We start from the raw sequence: 20,156 nt of genomic DNA, 5'->3' as shown, positions 1-20,156 counted from the left end.
AGAAGTTTGATGTTTTGTTTGAGCACTGGATGTCAGAGGTCTTTTCAATAGAAACTCAAACTTATACAGGTTGAATTCTTCTAGGAAAAATGTGTACAATTATTCAACACTGAAGAGAAGTGTCAGACTGTCCTGAACTGACTTCCTGTCAGCGCTGAAACAAAGCGGTACATTGTTCTCCCTGTAGTTTTAGATACAGGCACTGAGTATTTGATTGATGACTTGTTAAAACGTCTCGATCACCTCAACACATTGTGATGGATTAAGTTAATTCCGGACTGGTGGAGCTTGTTCAAGGGTCATGGACAGAAGGCAGTTGTTTCATATTGTACTTATATTACACGGGGCCGTCCAAACAATTCGATCAATTCAACACCTTTCATAACAACTACAGCACAACAAACTGAATGTTTTATGTGAAAATGAGTTAAAGCAATAACTGAAACAACAAACAACTCCTAACTTTTCCACCCCGCTGCTCACAGACTGCTGACTCAGCCGCCTCTGTAGCAGACTGCTGACGGCTTTCAACTTCCTTCTGTTCCCCAAACGTCTCAGGGCTTTGTCTGAAACCCACTGACCTGAAAGCCCCCCCGCTCTCCGGGCTTCACCTGCTGAAGACCTGAAACCTCATCCCAGGAATTCCCCTGCACGAGCCCCAGGTCACCCCCGACCACAGTGCTCTCACTCTCTTTGCTCCTTTGTTTGATAACCTGACACCAGGTGTGATGAGCCTCTGTTGTTCTCCCCACAGCAGCTGTACACTTCACACTGTTGATTTTGCAGCCACCAAATTAGCTCGGTGATGAATAAATCTAAACTATCAATTACTTCTCTTGCTTTAAAACTGTCAATTCTTTTTTTTTTCTGTCTTGCACATACCAAAACGCTGCAGAATGGATGGTTCATTTCCTGTGCTGCATGTCACACCTCTCCTTCAATTTTTAGATATACCTTTACTGACCAAAAATGTCCAAAAACCCAAATGAATTAATCAATTTGTATTAGTTAATTAATTATCAGGACTAGACAAAAGCAGCACATTTTACAATTTTAGAAGCTTGCAACTGTTTTCTTAAATTTAAACATCCAATATTTAATAATCTGTTGATTGCCCAACTGATCAATTCAATATATATGGGTAGAATACTGTCTATCACAAGCTCCAGAGAAGAAGAATCTGCAATTTAATATTCTATCATTGGGAGAATTCAACTTTATCATCTCTATTTGGTGTAAACCTATAAAAGCCATATGTTTTTTTCTTTTCTTTTCTAATTACATAATCCATTATTTTCTTGCTCTCAAAGTGCTACCACCTTGGGATCATAAGTGGAACTGTGACCGCACTAACTGCTATTATATATGTTAAATGGCTCTAAGGCTACTCTGCTTTTGCACTCCGCTGCGTTGTAAAGTAAGCGAGATAAAAGTGCCAGCTAAATGCTGTAAATGTAAATGTAATTATTCCAGCATATCAAACTGATTCAGCGGGTTAGCATTTCAATGTGGCATTATAAAAAGCCTGTGAGAGGAGATGCATTAAAGAGTGAGCAATGCGCACTGTAATAGCACTGGCTGTCCTAAGTAACTCTAATACGTGGAGGTATATATTCTTGTTTTTATGTTTCCTTTGTGCTTGCTTTTTCTCATTTCACACTTGACCAGTTGACTCTGAGTGTAATACATTTTAAAATAGGGAAACATTTAGCTGTATTTCTGCCCTGCCCTTTTTATTTATATTTGCAAAATCTCAGTTTGAGGTCACTCTTCCTGCTCTTTCCACACACTGGCATGAACACAGCTTCTCTCTGTCGTGGTTACACATTATATTCCAGGGTAGGGTAGTGGCACTGTGTGAGGCAGCCCTAAACAAGCAGTTTGTATGTTTTTTCAGCAGCGTGAAGGCAGATCATCTTCTGGGGAGACGTGTGATGGATTTTACACGAGAGGATCTGCAATTCTTCATCATTCACCAGCTGCGCACAACACCTGCTGGAATCATGCTGTGAAAATGCTGCATTAAGTGTATATTGTGCACCGGAGGGCAAGAGAGGAGAGGGAAAAGAGGGGGAATAGGAAGGGGGAGGAGGTGATTAACGCAAGGGAGTAAGGTAGAGGAGAGGATGCATCTTGAATACAGACGTGTTGCATTGCTGATCTGAATTTGATGATGTGGTTGTCTCCATTCCTGCTTTTTATTTTAAGTAAGATTTTTATTTTGGTGACCTTGATTTTATTTGTTCATTATATGGTCTTTTTTTATAGCTTTTACTCTTTCTATATTTGCTAAATTATTATAAATATTGTCTTGCATTAACCTTACTTTTTTACTTCAAATAGTGCATTTTTGGGGAATTTTGTTTTGTCTGTCAAAGCACTTTGTAAACCGTTTTTAACAGTTCTTTATATATCTATTTCTTAAAAGTAATTTTTGTGATTAGATTTCTTTAGAATTCAACATTAAATCAGCTTCAAACACATTTTCTAGGTGTCTCGACTAAACTTTTAAGGCTGACAAACATGACTCTACCTGCAGCCAAATGCATGATGGGAGGACAGTGATGCCTTCACATGCAGGGGCACAGCCGTTGTTTTGATTGCAACAGGCCTGAGGAGTCGCAAAACGTCCTCAATGTGATGAGGAGTCTACAGCAATTTGACAGACTGCCAAAGAAGCTGTTCCCACAGAACGCTAACTGCATATAGATGCCGGTTAATGGGCTAATTTACAGGCGCAGGTGGTTTGCAATGCGCACAGGCAAATTATCCACTGCATCCAAAATATATCATCTGAAATGTACTCCAAGTTGCCGGTAGGAAAAACACTGCTGTGCTTTTTGATTGCTTCTCTCTTTTGAATCCAACTCCACTACTCAATCACACTGTGCTGAAGAGCCTGCAAATTCCCCTGAAATAAAGAGGTTTAATTGAAGTGACCTTGAGTAAAACACTAGGAATACAACTTCTGTTCTGTATCAAAGCAAGAACTAATTCTGTGTATTCATTCTAGCTGAGAATACCAATAGGTGTTTTCGCCCAAAAACCTCATGATCAGTGTTTATTTCTGCGTAAGTGTTTTTACTCTGTGTTTATTATAATCCACACCTCAATGTAACACCTTCAGATATGTAAACACCACCTTGCAGCCACATCAACTTTATTGGAGGACAAACCAATTAACAGTTGTCAACTACAGAATAATCAACATGTTTTAACACTAGACAATTTGCGGTGTTATAAACCACAAAAGCATAGTGTGTGCAGAAGACGTGTGAAAGTACCTGTCCAGCTTTGGAGTTTTCACAGACAAACGTCTCGTAAGGGCTGGCCAGTTCAGGTGGGAACTCATTGATGTCCAACACGTGGACAGTGACGGCCACTCGACTGGTCAGAACCGGACTATCTGCAGAAGAAAACACAACAGAGATGTGACAGATTTGCACACTGTAGCAATAAAACACATAGGGGTTCATTTTTTCACAGTGCTGACATCATGTGGATATTGAAAGTACTGCCATCACAGGACGAGACAAGGCATAAAAGGTTTATCGGTTGCAAAGGGGTGGTTAAAGAAAGTCCAGTTGAGATTTTAAACCGCCTATCTGCTCGCCCACTTTAAACCGCTCTGGTTAAAAGTGTCTGCTATAAAACCTCAGATGTGTCTGGAACACGATGATGCATACATTCCCTCTGGACGCTGATGTATTATGCCACTTTTGATTAAAAATGTAAAGGAGAATTAAATAAAAAATACACAGCAAATGCATCCCATGTGCTGCCTACAAATAAAGCACAATATGGAGTATGGCTCTTTAGAGATTCTTTTTCTTTTGCCTAGGTTATTTTATGGGTTTTAGCCCATATTAATTATAGTGTGAAAGCCCTCTTGAGAGGAACAAACTTGAATCCAGGCTTGTTTGCAACAATGTTTCCTCGCTGCCGGGGCACATCGGGGGAAATGTTCTTTTTGTGCGAAAGCCCAAGTAAGGTAAACTTTATGGATTTGGTATGGGAATAGGCTTTGCTCTGCAGCGGGGGGCTTAGTGTGCGCTTGTTTGTGCAAGTGCCAATGCAGGGCAGCGCATGGTGTGTGTGTAGGTGGGTGGTTTAGAGGACTGCAGGAGGGGAGATCTGTTGAGTGGTCTCCCCAGGATTGGAGACGCAGCCTCAGCTCAGTTAGTAACCTGTCTCTGACCTTGATGGAAAAAGCAATCTTCCCACTGAGGTGAAAATGACACCGAGCTGGGGATTTTCTACTTTTGCACTGACTGAACTACTAACATTGATGCTCAGCCAGCACAAATACTGATCTTTTCTGTCATCGAGGTCCTGCATTTGTTGGCTTCTACAAAGTTTGCAAAGCTTGATCAATGCAATACACAAGTTTGTCGTTTCCCCCTCATCTCATTTCAACAACTCCATAACTGTCACTGCATCAGTCAGTGATACATCTTTCAGTCCACTAGATGGAGCAATGGTATAGTGATTACATTCAAATGTGACCAGCGTCAGCATTTCAGCTCAATAACAAAATGCTTTATCTATTTTATTGAAACAGAATTCTGTATTGCTTGATTGGTCAGTCATAAAGTTGGCTACTTTCTGCAGCTTTTTTATTGAGCATTACTTTTTTGATTAAGCTCATTTTAATAAAAAGCCAACCAAGCAAGCAAGCAATCAACCACAAATCTATAAAATGTGCTGCCAAACAGAGATAGGGAGATTTTTGTGGTTAGCCAACTCTTAAAAGTGCAACTGTAGACAGAATAAGTAAGCAAGCTTTCATCACAAACCCCATGTTAAGTGTGGAGCTACACTTAGTTGCTGCAATTTGATGGAATCTGTGCTTCCTCATTTATTACCGCCAAGGTAATTATTGCATTTAATAGAAATTCCCCTCCATTTTGGCAACTGGGCTCAAATGCCAAGAAGCAGAATGTTAATTTAACCCCGGCTATTATTTAGCTTGGCTTCTGCTGTGTTCTGAGTCTCAGGGGAGCAGCGGGGACTGCTCTCATTTTGCTGCATGACTGCAGTGTCTCGCAATGACCGCACAAATCTCTCAGGCTTTTGAAAAGTCTCCAAATCGTCTCACTAATCGTTGCAGAGTAAAGGTGCCTTTTATTCAGGGTAAATGTCATCAAAAAAACTCATATTGTGCAGATTGTCTTGCCAGTGTCAATTCAATGGTGAATAAAAAGTGTAGGTGGATAAACGTTTAAAAGCATTAGCCACAAGGACACACAGACAAAGAATGGGTTCAAATGCAGAGGTCTTGAATATTGAAAAATGCTGTGCAGGGTCAACTGTGGCTGCTCCATACATTAAATATATATTCCCACACAATCTATATTCCTCTGGTGTGTGAATGTATCTTGCTTTAATATTAATTGCTGTATTTGGTGGTTTGAAAGCAGACAAACTATAACCTGACGATGATAATAGAATTCATCTCAGAGGAGCTACCCAATACTCAGAACACAAAGTTCTGCCAAATCTCATTGAAGGTCAAAAACAGATTTGAACTCACAAGTTGGGATACAAACTCTGGGGTGATGGGTTTATCTCTATCCCTGCTGCACCAGCTCAACCATTACATATTAACACTGGTTTCCATGTGACTGTTGTTCTAATCTTTCTGAAGGAGATCGAGAGAGGACAGAGGCCCGGGTCAGAGCCTAAATGGGGAATAAGGAAGGAGTGAAACACATATGAGAGGGCAAGGTGTGCAGAGATACTGCGATGATAAACTGAACATGTAACGCCCTTGTGCAGTAACCCCCCCCCCGTCTTCCTCCCACTCTCTCCTCCCACCACATCATTTCCTTTCAGTCTACCTCATCCTCCCTTTCCTTGACATTTATGCACAAAAGCCACACAAAGAAACACACACACACACATTGAAAACAGAATTAGCATGTCACTGCCATGACCTTGAGGGGAAGTGAGTAATATCAGTTTCCAAGGCGACAATGACTCAAGTTTTACAGCCCATATTTCACAGTCTATCCTAATGAATATACAGCGTGTGTAATTTTGATTGAGCACCAGCCTGCCTCTGGGATAATGACTTTGACGGTTCTTAGCAGATTTGATGACTTGATGACGATGGATTTGCTTATTTATCCGGAAATTTGCTCCACTTCCTTCATAAAAACATAATTAGCCTGATGACATGTCTTAAAGCCACAGCTCCGCATTAGTTCACCCTTTCACAACATGCTGTGACGCCACCACATCTGCTCGGTGTAAAACTTTAGAAGGTTGACATTTTACTGCGGTGCGAGTAAAAGTTGACTCTGGCAAAGAAAAGCTCTCTTTCAATGCCAACGTCATTAAATAAATAGTTGTTAAAAATGAAAACAGAGATGAGGAGAGAGTGCTAGAGGAGACAATGTCCTAAAGATACATCCCCCAGGGAGAGCCATCATGGTTTATAGTCACCAATAAACCTTTCCTGCAAAATGGGATTGAGTATTGACTTGAGTAAAAGTGTGTTAAATCCTTCACACAGATTATGAAGGGGGAAGGACAACGACACTTGCATGAATCACAATCGATCTTGTCGTCATACTTACTAAGTTTGGTGGCCACGATAGAGATATTGTGCTGGGCGATGCTCTCTCTGTCGAGGAGTTCGTTCGTGGAGATCGTTCCCTCCACTGGATCAATGTCAAAGTAGCTGTCCAAGTCACTCTTCCAGTCAATGGAATACCTGAAAGAAAAATGTTTGTTTAATGACGTCCATTTCCAACATAAACTAGATAATTAAACCACAGGGACTTTCCCTCTGGGCTCATGTATATGAGTTAGGTGTAATATAACGTTGGCATAGCCTTCATTACTCATTCTGAATGGTCATTTCCAGAAAATGTGCTGAGGATCGCATTTACATTCTAATCCTCTAATGGGCCGCATGTTCTTCGGCCATGCTGAGCCAGTGTTTTTTTTCTTCGGAACGCAAATGAATTTTAGGCATCGTTGAAACCGTATCAATCTCACCGAGCTGATGTTTAACATAGGCGGAGACATTTGGATTGGTGTCTGAGAACAGAGGGTACAGCGTCCTTTGGTCTTGCCCAGTTATTCTGAATGCAAACCATGAAACAAAACAGGGATCTGAAACCAAACCGCATGCCACTGACAGCGCCATTCATCAAACTATGCTATTTGATCTTAAAAGGGCGATTTTTTATTAATAACTTTGTGATCGTCAGTGGAGTTCTCGGAGGAGAACATATGTTGTTGTCTTGTATTCCTCTTCACAACAGGGTCATTGGTTGGGGGTTCAATGCCTTGCTCTTGGGCATTTCTTCAACACAGAGGCTTAATTTCTCTCAGCCTTGAGTCTGGACTTCTTACATTAAGAACAGCCTTTCTGTGCCACCATTATTCCTTTATTTTTCTTTCTAATGGCAAGCTGTTTGATCTTAATAGGGTATTTCTCATGAATATGAATTTGCTTGTTTTTTTTCCCCACTAAAGAGCTTCAAACTGGACTTGAGTCATTAATGGAAAGAGGGTTAGCGTACTTTCAAACCCTCAAGTCTTATGCCGTAATGAGAATGATAACAAAACCATTTAAGTGGATTTCTTTTACAAGCTTTGGTTCCATCACATTTTCTGTTTCAATTTTGATTTCTCCACGTCCTCTCTTACACTCTTTATGGCGCGCAGCCTTGAAGTGAACACGATCGTGTCCAAATAGTTTAGTTTGAGTCTCTCTCATAAATATTGCAGCTAAACTCAAATCAGGAGTTCAAAAGATCAATGGTTCACAATTTTTCCTCGGGGCACAAACCCTTTTTTTTAAGTGTGGTTTTATTGGAGTCCTGCTGCTACTGAAGCATATGTTTCAGTGTCAGTCTGGCCCAGAGGTTACACAGACGGCCTCATACCGAGAATATTACAGATTAAAGAATGAATGTTCAGGGATTTCCTCGAGCAAAACACACATCTCTAATCACCAAACGTGCAATATGTAAACATGTGAGATAGAAAAATATCAGAAATGTTTTACTAACCCATTTTCAAGGAGAATAGGGGTGTGAGAAATAAATTACAGATATAAGGAGTCTTCTTATACCAAATTCAGTACTGAGAACAGCAGATGTGGAAATTAATAACAGCGTTATCTCCTACTTTGAACTGCTGTAGTGGTAATTCAGTCCAGAGAAGATTACTAAAAAAACACAAGGGGATTTAAAAAGTAAAGGCACAACTGAAGTTTATTTTCCACAGTTATTGATTTCTAGAGCTTACAGTTTTCCTGCAGTAAACCCTTCAGAGTTCATGTCCAACAGGCTCTTCAGTGTGATTTGTGAAGTTACCATTTCAGGCCAACAGCACAGCATTCCATAAAGAATGTATGGCCATTAGCACTTAGTAATAGGACTGTTTTTTTAAGGAAGGGGCCATTTTATGCATAAGACCTCATTTACTGTAAATATGTGCTAACAGCACCTGGATGCTATTTGCTTGGCGCAGGTTTACAGGTGAACTGCTACCTTTTTTAACAGCCAGCCAATCCTTCTGTGAATACGCCCTTCCGCTTTGAAACTGATTCGAACTTTGGGACGCTCTTTCAATTCGGCCAACAATTAAGTATTCATGATGCCCTTTGTTTCCCCAGTAAGAGATAACTCGGCTCTGCTAAATAGCGCAATCATTTGGGACTAAAGTCTAAAAGCTTAATTCCCTATGCATGATGGGTGATTGGGTCTATTTTTTAAGTAGAAAATGCAAGGCTGCTCTCTGAAGGCACCCAAAGAACAATGTGAGCTGTGGTATTGATGAATATTTAAAGTGCTGGAGACAAAGTGGAGTTCTACAGAATAGTGGCTATATGTGTTTTTGTTGTCCAAATCACTACTTCTTCCATTGTTTTTGTTTTCTCAAGGATAAAATATTCATTATAAAACATTTCCTGTCCATGCAACAGGTATTTTTGCCATCTGTGTTGCACTTGAGTGATACATCTTGGAAGAACCATCACTACAAAGTAGATACAGTGGACGAATTTAAAAACAAAAGGGTTCTCATAAATGTTTAAGAATGCACTTCTTTGACATTCTATTGTTATCAAGCACTTAAGTTTTATGTTAGCGTGTTGTTTATATGTGTGGTGGAGAGGTTGTAAAAGAAATGGAATAACATGACTTAAGTGAAGTAACCAGGATATGGGTAAAGTCAGATTTATAAAACTAAGCAGTGATGTTTGAAACTGCACAGAACATCACCAGGACGGAGCTGCCATCCATGGAGGACCTTTACTCCCAGCGTCTCAGGAAGAAAGCCCTCAGGATTATAAAAGACCCCCATCACCCCAGCCACAAACTGTTCCGTCTGCTGCCGTCTGCCAGGCGCTACCGCAGCATCCGGACTAAAACCACCAGACTCAGGGACAGTTTCATCCCACAGGCCAGAAGACTGTTAAACACCTGAACTGCTGAAACAACATCTGTTAAACACCTGAACTGTTGAAACATCCATAACAAATTATTTATCTAATATATCATATTCCAATAACTTGCATTTAGACTCTTATTGCACTATTGCACTATTTCACTTTTTAAACTATTTTTCTTTTTGTATTTACTATTTACTATTTACCAGCACTATATTTTATGTTTATCTGTTTTATTGTGTTGCACTGTTGGAGGAGCCTGTGACCTAAGATTTTCATCGTCATAACTACACTGTAGCTATGTTCGTATGACAAAATAAAACCTTGAACCTTGAAAGTCCCATCTAAAAATTACCAAGGAGAGGAGGGAGGAGAGGATTTTTTGTTAGGGTAGGAATTCTTTGGATGTGGATTAATATTTCAGTTAAAGAAAGAAATAATCATAACATAAGACACGTTAAAACTACAGAAGAGTTTGCATTAATATTCATTATGTGCGGCTCTAGTTGTTTACTGTATACTGTTTATATTATTATCATTTGTCTTGTTCAATAAGGGTTATATTTAATGCTACTAAACAATGTTTTCTAATGTGCAAACTTTGCAATAACTTTACTGGAGAAGCTAATTCAGGATTTGGATATAAAAAAATAAGCTTACTGTGCAATTTATTTAATACTAATTGCCAAAACTTCTATAAAAAAAACATATCCACTTTCACTTGTATCAACACAGGCAATGTGCACAGTGTTGCACATCCCCACAAAATAAGGACAAGTATAGAATGATTAGCATTAATTAAGTTATGTTAATTATCTCCATCTGCAAAATAAATCACCACAAACGGATCTCATCTAACAGCTGCCTCAAAGAAATGCATTTAACTTCAGGGAAATAGTTGGCCAAATAAACTTTTCAAAGTGACAGCCAATTAAATCATTTTCAAGAAACATGGCTATATCTTGAATATTTTAAGCCATAGTGAATGTCAGCCCATGGGGATACAGTATATTTCTGAATATGGTCAAAAGAAAGAGGTGCAACAGTTTCTCAATAAGAGAAATGCAAAAATTCATTAAAAAAACTATTAAGTTGACAGAATCATTGTCTTTAAACAAAATAACTATTGCAGTATGCCAGCTAAAAAGAGGCATTTCTGCTGATATCCTCTGTTAGAATTAACATAGTTTTTACATTTAGCCATAAATTATACGGCAAAACAATATTAGTATTTATTACATTGTATTGAGTAAATGATCCAACTATGTAACCATAGACAGCATAAATAAGCAAAGTCCTTCTCAACCTGAATTTCAGATATGCAATTATGGCGCGGCTAATAATATTATCTCTGTTAAATCACATCAGCGACACAACCTGAGCTGCAAAGAGACGATGCAAGCAGGATTTTTCATGACAATGTCAAATGTTCAACACAGATTGATTAGCCCTCTGATGAGTAAAGCTGACAATACTCTGAAGATTAAAGCCATGATGACATTAATGAATAGAGACTGGGAACATTGATGAATGGATTAGGGTTCTAAAACCTTCAATCACTGGCGGCAGTATTACAGTTCTTCTTCCTTGAGCTCTTTTATCCTCGCGGGAGTAACGAGGGATATTCGGTTCAATAGTAAAGCCTCTGAAGATGAAGATGTGCAGATCCAGGCCAACTTAATTCACTAAGATTACATAAAGCTTCTTTAGATGGCCAAACTGGGGGTCATACGGACTCCTTTATTTATCTTACTTAGACCCCTAGAAACTTCAAAGTTGACCAAATTACAAATAAAAACATCAGTATTTGTATCTAAATAACAGGACTTTTTAATGTTCACAACAGACTCCATAAATAGTCAATTTGAATTGTATTATTTAGTGAATTTTGACTATTTGCAAGGGACAAATCCAGCAAAAAATGATCACTACTTAAAGTGGACCTATCATGCTATATTTGAATAATATAGTGTAGGACCATACCTATATAAGGCATATTTATACTTTTTTTTTTTCAAAATACCAAACAGATCATGCATTTTAGCCATGCCTCATTTCGCTCAATTTGACATTTTTTAGCTCTGTTTTTGCAAGGGCTGATTCTGTGAGAACAGCACCATCTACAGGCCTGGCATATGTACTACAGCGTCTCCAGCGCTTTCGAACGGCAATGGCCGTGGCTGTCTCTTCCTGATTGGTGGAGTTGGCCCAATAGCCGTAGCGCCACTGTCCTGACGTCAGGACAGTGTTCAAATCTGGATCAGTTTTTATCAGATCCGTTGCAGCCCCTTTTTTAGAGATTTGGGTATGGAGGAAAATAGAGAGGGTTGTGTTTTCTGACACTTGGTGAGTTCCCTGGAACACCGGGGACACATATTCATGTATAAAAGACGTATAAAAGTGCAGTTTGCATGATAGGTCCCCTTTAACAATCTAAGAATGTCCGGAGAACATGACCATAAGAAAATAATTCAAATATGTAATTTAGATGTGAATGGTTGAATGCTGACATGTATATGAAAGCGCTTTGAGGGGTTTCAAAGACCCTTAGCCTATCAGAGTGCAGGCCAATAGAAGTGCAAGTGTTTCATAGTGATGTCATAATCTCAGGGAACTTTGGGATGTCAGCCTTTGCAGACCATTTACATGCACACAAACCTATATAACACAGTACAGGATAGAGAAAACCCCAAAAGCATTATCTGGCCCCTTTCAACTTAAGTGTAGAGTGTCTATTGTTCTACACAGAGGAGGGAAACTTTACCTGACTGGACTGCTGCTGGCGTCTAAATCTTGTGCCGTCACTGCTCCGATGATGGTGCCCGCGGGTGTGTCTTCATACACATCCATCATATAGGAGGGCTTATTGAACACCGGGGGCTCATCCACATCCAAAACGTTAATCTTCACTGTTGCTGTGTCTTTGAAGGCCCCAAAGCTTTGAAATCGTGGATCCAGATGGGCATTGGAGGCGTCTACCTTGAAGGTGTATGCCTTCTTGCTTTCATAGTCCAGGGGCTGCAGAAAAGAAACAGAAAATAGTCCAGTTAACATCTCCGGTTTATTTAAAAGCATTATCTTAATGGGTATAGAACGTGTCAGCACTCCCATGTCATCCTGTACGCACTAAGAGCACTTGAAGGAATGAATTGACTGATTCTGAGCAACAGTGTTGGCAGTAGTTTCTTATTTCTGTTAGTTTAGCAGTTTCAAGGATGAGTAAGTGCTATCAATTGCCTACATCAGCGTCCTCTTATTGAATCTATTTAAGCATTTGGCTGATTTCCTATGTTACTAAAAACACGTTGAAATACAGTCGTCTGAAGAGCAGAACTAAAGGTGTAAACAGCTGACGATTACACATATTTGTGTTGTTCTAATGGCAGTTTATTGTGGAAGAGTGCTTCATGTTAGACAGACACTGTAGGTCCTGACACGTCTCGCCCCTCTTCAACGAATAAGTCAAGCTGCACTTTCCTGGTTCAGCAGAACTACGCCCCTTTACAAGAGTTCTCCAGACCACAGCTTAGGGGTTCATCTGTTCTACCTCTTCAAGTTTCTGACACATCAGCTCAGGGTCAATTAGTCAAAGGCGAGGGGTGGAATCTGCATTCTCGGCATGTCTGCAGCTGAGGTGTAAACACCCGACAGCAGTGACACCCATGTTCGTGCTCCTGCCTGTCTCCTGCCCTCTCATGTGTGACCGACAGTACTTGGCGAGCTTGCAGCCGGTCACGCTCCGCTGGCCTACAGTCACATGAGAGACATTCCTTTCGGTGTATTTCAAATTGACTAACATGTAACCACTATGGCAGCAATGCTATCTCTCTGCCCCAGGACCTGGCTCTTCTGGCATGTTGTTCCAAACGACACCAAGGGAAAAACAGCTGGTAATGGCACAGCGAAATGTCCTTAAAGAGACAGTTGATGTGAGTGTGGAGGCGCACTGGAGGGTGCAGAAAAGGGCTTTTATCGGTGGAAGGGAAATATGACCAGTCATCTGTCCAAATTAAATGCACATGAATTAAAGATCTAATTAGAGTGTAACCACTAGGAATGATCAGAGGCTGTGCATTGGTGATTTCACAGTGATAGCAGATGCTTCTCGAGCCTTCTGTCTCTCCTCCATCTCCATGGTTTCACAGTCTTGCTGCTACAGCAGGTGTCCGTAAAAGAAAAAAAAAAAAAAAAAAAAGAAGAGATGTGAAGGCAAGCCAATCTGAAAGCAATCATTGACCATCAACCGCCATGATTGGTTTGATTACAGTGTGCCAGATGCAACTGGCTAGGCACAGCTATAAGATCTTTCAACAGGAAATACACTCCGTCCCTTTCAATCTCTTTCAAGAAGTGACAACACAGTGAGGAGACCAAGCTCCCTGAAGCAACAGTCGTGTATTAAAATGGAATTCATGGCGGGTGTCATTCAAATGCTGATCACTACAATCAACCTAAAAGACTTCCTGACAACTTTCACTTACAAAAGTCTCACAAAGTAGCTTGAAATATACAGCAGTCAATCTTTCAGATAACTCAGATCCCTGCAGGTTCCTGGAAAATGTTGGAAATAAACTTCAAAAGGAACTCAGTGTATCTCATAAAGTGAGCTTAAGACATGGAAGAAAAACACATCCGTTCTGTAATTCCAAAACACATATTATTAGGAATTTATATGACGTAAATCTAGGAATAAAATATACATAGTAGCTTTAAAAAGACATACATAGGGACCTCTCGTAATAGAGGCTACGTCATTGTGCCTGAACCATCGCATGTAGACAGCCTTGCATACCTCAGCTTTAATACAAGCACAGGTGGAGGACACGAAGGGAGAGGAGGAGGGAAGGAGATGCTGGGGGAGGTAGACAGCAGGAGGTGTACACCAGGCTTCATTAGCCAGACTCTCATGGGGACGAGGAGAAGAGTTGCTTTCCATCTCAACATGCTGCATCGCAACACAGTTCAGATACAGGCCCAAACCTCCACCTTGTAAAGCTGTCTTATTTTCATGTTATCCTCTTCTCTTGGGTGGGATGGGGAACTGCTTCTTTTTTTTTTTCCGCATACAAAACTTCAAAGGCACAACAACTGGCATCCTGGAGTTACATTTGACAAATCATTGTTCATAAATAATATTCTAAATTCAAAAACTGAGCATGACAATTCGTTTGTTCAGTTATTGTCATTACCTCAGTTTTTTGTATTGAATGTTTCCTGTTTTATTTTGAAATGCATTTCCTCTTTGTGTTTCGACTGCATTTTACTTCCTGTTTTTTTGTTTTCCAGCCTGTGTGATGTTCTGATTGTGTTCACCTGCTGCCCTTGTGTTTCTGCTTGCCCTCTCCAGCTGTGTATAGTCCTGTCTCCCCTTGTTCTTTGTCGGTTCGTCGTCTTCGTTCCTGTGCGGTCTTGATGTGGTGTATTTCGTCCCTGCCTGATTCCCAGTATTCCTGCTCGTTTACTGCCCTTGTTTCCCAAACCCGGTCTGTACTCGTTCAGTTTTTTATTTTGATGTTTTGCCTGATTCCCCTTGTTTTTGTGTTAAACTGTTTCTTTTTGTTTATCAGATATCAGATATTTTAGCAAAAGCTGTCTCTCAGACTCTATTACTATAACTCTAAATAGCTCATTCAGAATCACAACTATATTTGGTCAAAACTACCAATAGTACAGCTAAAATGAGCTAGCTGGTGCAACATCCACAGCTAGACCTTAGCTCAATGAAAATAACTTCACATCAATGTTCATTCTTTTGTTTGAATCCATTTTGAATTGAACAATCGATAGTGGACTATGCATGAAAGCTCTGTGGGCATGGCTTCCAATGCTATGCAAATCAGATGCCCTCACTCTGACTCTTTTATCTATTAGAGGCATTTAGTTGACCAGATGCCTTGATTAGCTAGCTAATAAGCTAACATAATCAACAAAGTCAAAGTGATTATTTCTCCTTTTCGCTAAAATCTGCATTATCACCACCAGAGGGCGTGTTATATGACCTCAAACGTCTCTGCACTGAACTGAATCACAGAAGCAAGTCAGATGATTTTGTACAATCTTTGATCAGAATATTCAATTAATAATTAAACGTTTTGTGCTGACACCCGTGGAACAATGCATTGACAGAGATATGATCAACCACCAAGCAAATCTCACATTTACATATTCTGATTTGGGTGTAAATCATTCATGTTAAGAGCTTCACTGCCTTTTTAAAGTGCCTAAGACTCATGATGGTCCAAGTATGACTGGGAGATCTGGGGCCAGGAGGGGGTAATGAGAAATTCTGAGTTAATGAGAAGACGTGCTAATGTGTCAGCGCATGACTTGGGGAGAATCAAATCAGAATCTGGAGGCCATAGGGGAAATTTCCCAGGAAGTAAAAACGGCCATTCATTCTCTAACTGCTACTACCATTTTGAGTTGTTCCCCCTTCCTCGTAGATGACCTACTTTAGGGCTCAGAATCAGAGCTGTATGAGGGCGTATTACACATATATTATCCTAAAAAAAGTTGCATACACCTATGCATGTTCGGTTACACGTTTGAAGTGTCATTACAGCTTCAGTTGTTATGCACATTTTATGGGTTACTGCGGACACAACAAGGAAGTGTATCAACGGAGGAATTTGTAAGGAGGACAGACCGAGTTCCTCTCATGTCAGTGCTGCTGCTCTTCAACATCACAACAGAACACACTTGAAATTCTAGACATGGTGCTGCGCCCTTTGATATGTAAATGTGCACCTTCATTGCACTGGCAGTGATACTGAATGAAGGAACTTTTTTTTTTCTTACCAATTGAACCTGTAATGTTCCAAGGGAATTTGTTAATTTAAAACAGGGACTAATCAAGGCATCACAGTCTCTCTGGTACAGTATTATGCTTCAAACACAATGGAAAAGAAGACCTTATATTCAAATGTGAATACTGAACAATGGGTGTGCTTTTTGACGCCTTAGATATGACGTGTGGAAACGCATAATATAAAATCTGTTTCTCCTTTATACTTGGGTATGTTTCTCCCCCCACCCCCCAAAGCTTGCTTCCAGCATAAAGTGTTAGCTGCAGATGTTTTTACAGCTTGCTGGTTATTTTTGGAGAAGCAGGATGATATGCTTATTGAATATGGGCTCCGTTTCTTTGTGTCACTCTTGTATTACCACAGCAGATCAATAGTCTTCTCAACCTTCAGCTACACACCCAATAGTTTGAGGGACAGTCTTTTGCCAACACCCATGGCTGCCATTCCCCTTGGAGAGTTATTATCGCTGCGCAGCAAGTCCTCAGCAGGCTGTATTTATTTGTTTATGCTGAACACAGGTATTACCTGGAGAGGCTGACGATTAAGTAGGGTGAAAAATAATGCAAATGTTGTTTAAGCTGTGATATTCAGAGCATCCTTAAATCCATTTACCACAGCATTATATATTTACAATAGCACTTATGAATAATTAACACCCACTCACATGACTTATCCTCTGAGAGTAAATCAAAGCTTAGCCGAATATGCTTAGAATATCACACATTTCTAATGGCAGCTGTCTACGCCAACACATTTCTCCACACATCATCATGTCTGGATGCTTAACTCTCATGAGGCCAAAACCTCTTGATCCCATATGACAGCACCCTTCATCTAATCGCTAAAGATTTGTCTGTTTTGTTACATTAAGCGGGAATAGTTTCAACAATGCCCAATGCTAAACACATTAATTCTGGGAGGCAAAGCCGCTTCGAGGTGCAAATTCCTCTGAGATTTAGAGATAAGCAATTATGACTCAGTGGTTTGACTGTGGCCTGACGTCTCTGTTTGTGAATGAGTGACTTCTTCATAAGGTCACTGCTGTCTTTGACTGACGGTTCCGGGAAACCCTGCCATGCAGAAGAATGCTAAACTCCTCCAGGCACCATTGTGCCATCAGCAGTCAACTGGCCACAGAGCACAATGAGCTTATCATCGCCAAAGAAAAGCTTACATGCCCCAGAGAGCGATTCGATGTCCCTCTTAATACCGGGGGGTCTTAGCACTGTGCAGAGGAGATGCTCACTTTATTGTGCTGCCATCAGTCACATCGGTTTGTGTCCTTGGCTGCCTCCAAGCATCTCCATCCCCCCAGTGCTCACAACAGTCGAGTGCCATGGAGAGGCTTGCCAGCAGACCTGTCCACACTGCAGCGGAGTGGAGTGACTGTGAAAGACTCACACTGCCACTCTTAATAGGACAGGGTTAGCCGTGGGATGAGCCCCGAGACTCTACTTTAATCTATTACACCCACGCCTCCCGGGCCACCAGGGAGAAGGCACTTCATCGACTAGCACCACCTCAGTCGCCTATTTGTAGCAATCTCTTTCCTTTTTGTCTCTTTGTTCTCATTCACTCACATAGCACATGCAGAACCACACACAAGTAGCTGTAGCACACACACTTCGCTCCAAGCTTGGTTGCTTGGTGAGGTGTTATTTATGTGTGCGGTGCACCTGGATCTCCTGTTGTTCTCAGGTATTGTTTCCTTCTTTTCTCCTTCTTTTGACTCCTTTAACACCCCTTCTGAAAATAACAAATTTCACTTCCCACTGGAACATTGTGCACTATAATCAATAGATTAGTTTCAACTCCTGTCTGTGAGCAAGGCTCAGTCGCTCTCATACAGGATGAACTCTCACTGCTATCAGTTTTAAGCTATAATATATTGAAATCAATCACCCCCTGGCCATTTACAGGTGACATGTTCCACTTTGTAAGGACATTTAGATATTGGACAATGTATATACAGTATGTGTCCTTGTTAAAGCGTTTAAATATATCAAACTAAAGCCCCTCTGTTCTTTTTTTTTTTTGTATTCAACCAATATTCCTCACTATATTCTGGCTTTCAGTAATGTTAGCAGTCTTTTTATTTCTTTCATTTGACCATTCCTTTTTTTAAACTGACGGATAGTGTCGCATCAAGACTGAAAGGCAGTAGCAGCTTTCATTCTCTGAAATGATTAACTGTTCAAACAGCCCAGTAATGACATTTCTGATAGAGAAATTAGACTGCAGTCACCGTCTGACTTTAGTGAAATTAAGTCCTTAATTGATGGCAGCAAAGATGAAAAGGGCTTCTTGCTTCGATACTGCCAATCGTTATGACTTTAGGGAAGTCCATTGGGCCGCGTTTGAGCTAAGCAATCCAGGCAATTAGTGGCATTTATTTTGAATGCAATGTTTATCCGTTTTTGCTCACGGTTGGTGGCAAGCTTTTGTCTCAAATGTCAAGCGACACTGTAACATTTACCTCTTGAAGGTGCTGCTCTTTGAAAGTGGGAATAATTGTCCTCTTATGCAATCTGGAGTAATCATTTTCCGCTTTTCTTACTGTGTTACCTTATTAGAAGAAAAATGGAAACAAATCATTGTGCGGTTGTAAACTAATTGCGTACTTATATAAGAGCTCAAACATCGGGGCGGTCTGTGGCAATACTAGAGTCAATGATACATAATATATATATTTCTTTGATTACATTTCAGTATCTCCTTCTGTCTCTGTCCATGGTGCTGAAACATTTACAGTTTCTGGCTGTGGCACAATCCTCCCCCCCCTCTTGTCTTTCTCTCATCAAATATTCTCTATATTATTTACTTTATAGAGAATAGAACACATTTCCCATTGTCACTGACCAAGTATTATGTTTTTTCTGTGTTTCCAGAGATAGAAAATGGCCCCCTCAAAGTACCTTTACATGTACAAGTCAGAATTCACCCTTTCAAACACATTCATACAGAGGCAGAGGCTGCCATACAAGATGACACCTGCTCAGAGAGAATAACATTATATACATTCACACATCATTAGCCATGCCATCAGGAGCTGTTGGGGGTTTAGAATACTGCTCAATGACACATTGACATGTTGACTGTAGGCCTGGTGTTCGAACCACATATCTTACACCTATATGCAACCAACCGTTGTCCACGAAAGAAACCACAAACAAACAAATTAGATGCATTTATGTTGCACTTTTTGAGCTTATATGTTCATATTGCTATATAATATTACTTTCATTTCCTAGTTTGGCCGTTGGAAACAATTGGAGTTCAGTGTCTAGCTAAATGGCCTATAATAGGAAAAGCCAGGGCTCAAACCACAACATATTTCATGGTTAAATGCTACATTTCACCAGTGGTTGAGGTGTAAGTGCAGCACTTTGCACAGCACAAGTCCCCGGCAGTTCTCTACTTCATGTTTTTTGAACCGCTCTGACACTGGGGGCGATGGATTTGGAGTCAGTGCCAAGAGGTGCTCTTTACTCAATGCACTGTGGCCGCTGGGGGCATTCGGTTTGTTCAGTGAGTAGATAGTCCTGTATTAAAATGGATTCCCTGAATATGAGCCAGTGAATATTATGCCACACATGGTGAACAATGCCGTTCCTCTAGGCCTAGAACAGCATATTTCAATTACACATAACTGCCATCCCCTCATCTCCCAGGAGGAGGTAAATAAATAAGAAAATGGGCATTTAATCTGACTCAAAGTATTTTTTACCAACACAAGGTTATCTTGCCGATGTGTGTGTGGGCTCCTCATACTGTATGTGTCGCTGTGTGTCCTGCTTTCCCATGTAAAGCATGTCGCTCTGTGTGCATGCATTTGTCTGAACGTTTCTGTCTGAATTCATCGGTGGAGTTACCTATTGTCTCCCGTAATCCTATGTTTTGCAGATGGGATGTGCAAACCCCCTTCATGCCTCTGTGCTTCT

The 20,156-nt window shown here is 40.5% G+C and overlaps 1 protein-coding gene across 1 annotated transcript in view; it reads right to left on the bottom strand.

The window, feature by feature from the left end:
- LOC117496471 (cadherin-12-like) overlaps positions 1-20,156 on the bottom strand; it is a 55,793-nt gene that overhangs the window by 6,369 nt on the left and 29,268 nt on the right. Inside the window, exons 6-8 of the mRNA XM_034148146.1 lie at positions 12,174-12,427; positions 6,582-6,718; positions 3,285-3,406 (exon numbers count right to left, since the gene is read on the bottom strand). Of these exons, the coding sequence (XP_034004037.1) occupies positions 3,285-3,406; positions 6,582-6,718; positions 12,174-12,427 (513 nt within the window). The remainder of the gene's footprint in view (positions 1-3,284; positions 3,407-6,581; positions 6,719-12,173; positions 12,428-20,156) is intronic.

Source organism: Trematomus bernacchii, unplaced genomic scaffold (assembly GCF_902827165.1).
Source record: "Trematomus bernacchii unplaced genomic scaffold, fTreBer1.1, whole genome shotgun sequence".
Lineage (NCBI taxonomy): Eukaryota > Metazoa > Chordata > Actinopteri > Perciformes > Nototheniidae > Trematomus > Trematomus bernacchii.
The sequence above is the reverse complement of the archived record's forward strand: the minus strand, read 5'-3'. Positions and strand labels throughout refer to the sequence as shown.